The sequence below is a fragment of the Nestor notabilis genome, unplaced genomic scaffold (genome assembly GCF_000696875.1).
Source record: "Nestor notabilis isolate BGI_N333 unplaced genomic scaffold, ASM69687v1 scaffold27934, whole genome shotgun sequence".
Classification (NCBI taxonomy): domain Eukaryota; kingdom Metazoa; phylum Chordata; class Aves; order Psittaciformes; family Psittacidae; genus Nestor; species Nestor notabilis.
The window spans coordinates 1-7,448 of NW_009925568.1; the positions used below are offsets into that span (position 1 = coordinate 1).

At 40.2% G+C, this 7,448-nt stretch overlaps 1 protein-coding gene across 1 annotated transcript; it reads right to left on the reverse strand.

Annotated features, from left to right (window-relative positions):
- Positions 1 to 4,402: 4,402 nt before the first annotated feature.
- ATP5G3 (ATP synthase, H+ transporting, mitochondrial Fo complex, subunit C3 (subunit 9)) lies at positions 4,403 to 6,660 on the reverse strand (the record flags this gene model as incomplete). The annotated part of the gene is made up of 3 exons (XM_010013127.1): positions 4,403 to 4,649; positions 5,996 to 6,189; positions 6,561 to 6,660. Coding segments are annotated over 3 exons (409 nt in total), but the record flags the coding sequence as incomplete, so codon positions are not given.
- Between the last annotated feature and the right edge of the window lie 788 nt (positions 6,661 to 7,448).

The window sequence follows — 7,448 nt, forward strand, 5'->3', positions numbered from 1 at the left end:
CATCTGGGCAAACACTTCTGCGGCGAGAGCCAAGCTGAACTGTGCCTGTGCTGGCACGGCGCGCTGGGAACGCTGCCCGGGGTGGAGGATTTGTGCAGCCATGCCGGGTGGGGAGCGCTGAGGATGAAGCGCCCATCCTCTGCCGCTGGCTCTGCCGGAGTGCTGGCAGCTGCTGCTGCTAGGGGAAGACAGCAGAAAGCGGTTACAGCCTAAACCGCTGCAAGGCTTTGCTCAGCAACAGCGCTTGGTGCGCTCGTCACGTCTAACTTTTGGAATAATCAGCCCTCCAAAGCCGTGCACTGGCTCTATTCATCTGGTTTCCCCATTTCTGTGCATCACAACTCCCATGTCAGGAGATAGGTGTGTGCCTGAAGCCAGGGTTCTCCTAAACGTTCACCTGATTTAACATTGTACCGAAAACGCTGCAGCACTATACAATGAAGGGAAGTACCTAAATTTTACGAAGGAGGAACTGGAAGCATTTTGCATTAATTAAAAAACCATCATCACATACGATATATGACAAAACAGTTCAACTACTACGTACCCTGAATCACAGATGAAGTTTTAATTCTCTGCCTGTGTATCATTTGGAACTGTCTTACTCTGAGACTGATCCGAGAGTATATGAGTAACAACAAAAAAAATACATATATTTAAAAAATAGTAGTATTAGTTCCAGTAAATTACATTTTGTCTAAGTTTCCCTTATTTTACAAAAGACAATACAGTATGTTTCATTTCTTGTAAATTGTTTGGTGGGCACTGTACAACACTTTTGCAAAGTTCTTTAAGATAAGGTAGGATAAAAACCACTGCATAAAAGTACTTAAAGGTAGAATTACTCTTTACTGTAAGCACGTTGCAAAAGGTTTAAATATGAGTGGAGAAAGAGATGAATAAAGATCTTATTTCTTCACAAAGCATCTAAAAGCTGTGTGTAAACAAGTATTTTTAAGTGCTTTAGCTCTACCATCACATGGCAGCATCAGCCCTGAACAAAAAAACTGAACCACAAGTTACTTGCCTTTCTTCGGTCTGAAACTGGTGCAAAAAACCCCCATAAATAGAGTGAAAGAAAAAAAAAAAAAAAAGGCAGCAGGCTGGAAAGGATGAATCACTTCTACCTGCAGCAGTAACTTAAGTGTGTAATTTGTAATATAAACATACCCTTCATTATACATTAGGATAATGCTGTTGTGCACATCACTTTCAGAGGTGGCATGCTGTCTGATCTACTGGGACAGCAGCCAGCACAGCTACTCAGAGACAATGGAGATCTCTGTTTCAGCTTGAACACTGAAACATGAACAGTCTTTGGATCTGGAGAACCTACAGTACGGATTTCCATGTGCTGACAATCTCTAAGGTCAGCAAAGTCCATGTCAAAAGAAACTGTTAAAAAGGTTTCACAAAAGTGACGCGTACAGTATCACCTTATGGAACTTTTAATCTGTTTTCTCTAACCTATGAAAAAGATTTGATGTAAACTCTTATGGAGAAGATCAAGTTTGGGTTCAAACTTAAACAGGGGAGATTTAGGTTGGATATAAGGAAGATACTCTTTATTGTGAGTGGTGAGACACTGGCACAGGCTCCCCAGAGAAGCTGTGGCTGCCCCATCCCCGGGAGTGTTCAAGGCCAGGTTGGACACAGGGGCTTGGAGCAACCTGGTCTAGTGGAAGATGTCCCTGTCCATGGCAGGGGAGGATGGAATTAGATGACCTTAAGGTCCTTTCCAACCCAAACCATTCTATGAATCTATGAGTCCTTGATCTGCTGCTGCCCAATAACTGCAAAGAAGTTGGTTGGTTTTGTTTGGGGTTTTTTTTTTGGAGGGGGGGGGTGTGAAGATTTGTTGTGGGTTTTGTGTTTTATTTTGGTAAAAAACATTTGATCTTTTACACATTTACAGTTGTCTCTTTTATGAGCATTTTAAGAAGACTCAAGAGTATCACCTGTCTTTGTAAGACCACTCAAATTGACTGAGCTGCTGAAGTAACCACTGAAATTACGCTGTTTTTCAAGAACAAGGAAAATACACAAATAGAAAAAGGGAGCCAATGTGCCCTGTGATCATTCAGATGTGGAAATCCACCCATCACTTATTGTCTCTAAGCCCCTTATTGTCTATAAGGAGGATAATCCTGTGTGAAGCTTTGTTGCCATGTTTTGAAAGTCCTTGATTAGTCTCTATGTGTAACACTGAGATCTGATTCTTTCAAGATTGACATAACGAAACAGCAAGTTTGCTTGGGTTTGGCCCACATTCACCAGTCTAAGAGTGAGTTAAAAGATAACAAGCTTGGGGAGATGCTACTACTAAAATAGACAGGCTTCACATCCATATACAGGGTCACCCGAGATGTCTACTGCCTTTCAGACATCAGAGAGATCTGATCATAGAGAAAGGGGTACATGCTGACAGCGTGAACCACATGGGAAAAGATGGCATATAAATGCAGAATTCATTATTCAAACCTGATTCAAGTAACTCCTGGTGCCTCCTGTGGCTTTCTTACTGAGGTTACAGAGCAATAGCTTAGTTCAGATCTTCTTACGCCAAACACAATCACAACTCAGCAGAACCATATGGTTCAAATAATTTGGTAAGTACAATTAATAGAGTTTGAGCTAGACTTGACCAAGACAAGTTTGAAGATCCCTGTTTGGTCAAATCCCAGTAATAAGAAAATCTGAAGCTTGAATTAAGCTAGCTCATTAGATGAGTCCACAATATTAGCAAATACGGATTGCCACCTCAGATGCCTGCAGAAATCTCTGCAGTACTGAAAGAAAAGAGCAAAGTTCACCTACCAGAAGCACAGCAGTACACAGATGAGCTTTAGCCTAGAATTCTAATCATCATTATCTACCTTTTATCCAAGGCAAATGCACTGTATGTCAGCTCTGTAACAGAACAGCTTATGAGAATGGGCAATAGTAAGCTCTTAAAATAACAGTGAGCATAAACCACATGGAAGATAGCTGCAATGATGTACTCCCTACCCCTCTTTCACCCTGCAAAAAACCCTACCTCCAGAACTAGTCATATAAGGGACTACTGCGTTAGAGCTGAATATTTAAGGATGCTGCGTATTCTGCACTCCTAAACCTCACATATATAAAGGGATACTCTCTGTATTTACACAGCAACTTTTAATCCTTTTGAGAAGATGACTATTTTCTCCTAAAAACATATGGGGAGATTAATTTCTCATGCTAGGTTCAAGTTAGGCTGCATGAATCATAGAATCATTCAGGTTGGAAAATATCTTTAAGATCATTGAGTCTAAACATTAACCTAATGCCACCAAGTGCACCACTAAACTACGTCTCTATGAACACCAATGTGGTATTTGAATTTGGGTGAAAACAAAGGTCTTACCTGCACCTTGTAATGACCTGAGAGCCACTAGTAATTTTTCCATTTCTCCAGGGATAGGCAGCTTACCTTAAAAAATTTTCTAGATTTAATTCGGTAATCACCCATTTAACAGCAGGCTGACAAAGCTCGTAATAAGCTTACTCATGTTCTTCCGAAGTGCAGCTTAGGTTTGTTGAATGATCAGATCTATTATTTAGTATTCTGAATAAGCTTGAGATGCTATCAGCCTCCTAGTAGCACACAGCATGTTGCTGTAAGCATGGACACCACCATAAATGCATTTAGATTGTTAAAAGACAGATACAGTGAGAAGCAAAGCTTGATACTGCAGGTATTTACTTAATAAAAATGCTTTGATCCTACTGCTACTAAAACAATTTGAGAGAGAATGCAAGGCTGACTTAGAATTAGGAAGCTGTAAGTTTTCCCTTTTAATTAGGTGATGCCAAGAATGCAGTAACTAGGTAAGAGTGTAACAATCAATGTGCCACAGCTGCGGATCACCTAAAAATGTGGACCACCTAAAGCAGTTGTTATTTTAGTTCAACTGGGACACTGGTCAGACCCAAGTGGAAAGTTTTTACCATGGTGATCAAAATTTACCATGTAACTGAAAACTGATGCAAAGTGAACTCTCCTAGCACTGTTTGTGGATTTGTGTTTAGCTCCTTCTAGCAAAAGTGGCCAGAACACCTTATGTGCCAGCCAGCCTGAGAAAAAAATTGTGCAGAAACAGCTCTGGGTAAGTTTGAAATGCAAGTGAAGGAACAAGGCCAGCAGTAGAGCCTTTCAAATTTAATGTGTATCCTTTGATTTTTCAAGGATATGCCACATTAATTTTAACAGACAAGCAATATGCCCATATATATTAATAAATAAAATGTTTGACTTGAAGTCATTATTTGAAGGGTTCTATGAGATATGTCATAATCAGGAGAAATCTGTGGTGACTGAATGACAAGATGCTGTCTTCCAGATATCCTAGTAAGAAAGATAATAAATGCAGGCAACAGGTTGACAGTTAAAGTTGTTATCTTTAATGAAATGACTTCGGAAATAGCATCAATTTCCATGACACCAACATTTTGGGAGTCCCATAAAATGCAGAGTTACATTCCAATGCCAATATTACAGGCAGATCTCCTTTCACATGGCAAATAGGATCAAGAAAGCAACCATCAGACAGAAGAGACCCATAGCTTCAGACAGGGCGAATCCCAGGATAGCATATGAGAACAGCTGCTGCTTCAGAGAAGGATTTCTAAAAGAAAGCGAAGGTGTAAGTCCTTTTTATCTGTACAATTCAGATTTTTTTCATACAGTTTAATGCATGTGACAGATTCAGAACCTCATACTTCCTTGACACATATTCCATAACAGGAAAATCCCATGAATCCAAGCAGAAGTAATTCTTAGCAAGAATCTTACTGAAGACAAATGAGTTGGCAATTAATACTAGATTCAGGTTATGCAGACTTTATATGGCTGTTCCAAATAAGCACAGTTTTTGCTGACTACATGTATATATACTTTTGAATTGACTTCTCCACATCCTCCCACGCATGAACTGTCAGCACTATGCTTTAGAAATTTACTTCACATCTGTGACATTAGAACTATATTCCAAGGAAGTTTGTGTGTAGCATTTTAAGTAACTCTCAAATACAGGAACTGAAACCACCTAGAGCAAAAAAAAATAACTACACAGCAGTTTATTGCAAAAATGCAATGAATTATCCCTCCAAGTGTCTGGGAGAGAAAAAAAAACTTCTGAAGTAATGTTCTACAACCTCTTATTGACATGTTCATGCCAAATTAAGGAGACATTAGTTTTGTACTGAAAATACTTATGTTTCTTTAAGTGGAAGGTGAACTTCCTTGTCTTCAGCAGGGCTTAAAAATCTTATTAATAAGACATTTAGTCTTAACTGGTTGAAAGAGCAATGAAGAACATGAAACAGCCTGCAAAGCTTTTTTATATCTGCATCAAGTGTGTTCTTCCATGATACCACATGAACTATTTCTACTACAGGAACATTGTAAACTTATCTGGAAGTTCATCCCTACTATAAAATCCTCAGCCCCTTCAGATTTCATTCAATAAAGTAATTACACAGTCTGAGATGCAAAGCCGAATGTGTTGGAAAAATGAATTAAGCACCCATTTCTAAGCAACAATCCTGACTACAAAGTCTAAAGCATACAAACTCACATTGCTTATTACCAGTTTTCATGCAGTCTCTCTTTAGGACTTCTCCCCTCACATGGGAAAAAAAAAATCCAGGCTAGATTTTTAGTTCAGTTTTGGAATTGAATGCTGAAACACTGGACTTTGGTGATCAGAACACTGACAAAGTCTAACAATCTCACTTCTTTCATGTCTCTTCTCTAGGTAGGAGTGTACAAAGTTCTGAATTAACAGAGCCATCCCAATGAATGAATACAGTTTCCTATTATTCTATTTAGCCATGTTTATCACTAACAGTAATTATTAACAGAATTCATTTTAATGCCATCATCCTTATTACCACTTGGCTTATCTGGGGGTACTGTCTCAAGATATATCTGCATGTAATTCGAGAGCTTTGTAAGACAGAGATTGATTACCTGGCATAACCAATGATTAGACTACCGAAGACTGTTCCAATACCAGCACCAGAACCGGCCACACCTACTGTGGCAGCACCAGCACCAATAAATTTGGCAGCAGTGTCAATGTCTCTGCTGATAGCACTAGTCTGGAATTCTCTAAGTGCTAGTCGGGAGACAGTATTTTGGGCCCCATTAAGTGTTGAGTTGCCCTAAGAAAACAAAACATGAAAAAGATTATATTCAGACACAGACCGTCCATCTATGACCACTTTAATAGAGTTATTTTGCAGTTTCAAAAGTTGTATTAGATCCAACGTCTAGCTCCTCTTCCAAGTGATGAGACTATAACTAAGAGTTAAAAAAAACTTCAGTGTTACCTGTTCCACAGGGAAGCAATCAACTTTAAATGTGAAAGACTTATCAGAGGAAACAGCAGGACAGCAACAGGTACTATGAGGTGTTTGACTTAAAGCAAGTTTCATACTATAGGTATTTGAGTTAGTACAAGTGAACTCTAGGTTGAGGACATTTAGGCTCACCAGGTAATTTAGGAAGATACAGAATTTTGTTTATAAGGTACCTCTCCATTCTTGACCTCTGGCCTAGACAACACAGATGCCGAAATTGGTCTGTACAAGATTCTTGATCCAGCACGGATCTGCAAAAGGAGGAAAAAAGCTCTAAGAAACCCCACATTTGATCACAGCTGTTTCCATTCAATAGTCTGTAAGATTCTAAGGCTATTAGCTACTAAGCCATTTGTCTTACTTGAAAGACAGCAATCTTTGTATACCTGGATATACAATAAAAGTTACAGAAGCAAACACAACCATGCAATGTGATAGCACCATTTTCAGGAGACATTATTGTGAACAGCTACATCATTCAATGAACCTGTACATGCTTTATACTGAAAGAAAATGTAGCAGAACAGTGACAAAAAAGCTAGGCAGACCAGCAGGCAGCAATACACATTTTGAAATGAAAAAACAAAAGTCATCAAAATGAATTCCAAAGTTGTTAAATGCACAGACATAACCCAGACTTATAAATCTAGTCAGGCATAAATGAATGAATCCTCTTTCACAAGCGGCCTGCATATGTCCTTGGGCTTCCAGCAGCCTAAGGTCATATCGGCTCTTGCACAAAGCTCTTCCTGCAGGGCAAACCTGTGCCTGCACCTTGCAAACCGAGACGTTCTGCAGGCTAGAGAGGACGTTTTCAAGCAGGACAGCCCCTTGTCTCTGCAAGGGCAAACAATCCCGGCCTCGCACTGGACAAGCAACAGGCTAGAGTTTGACCTACAGCAAGGTGCAGAGCACACCAGGCCCAAGAGCCATTCGCTACTGCCCTCCCCTTTCACCGCCCGTGCGGGCAGGCCCCTCACCTTGTCAAAGGGCTTTAGCCCACACGAAGGAAGCGGGAAGACGAACCCAGCCCCACCGCAGCCCCCTTCACCCCCCACCCT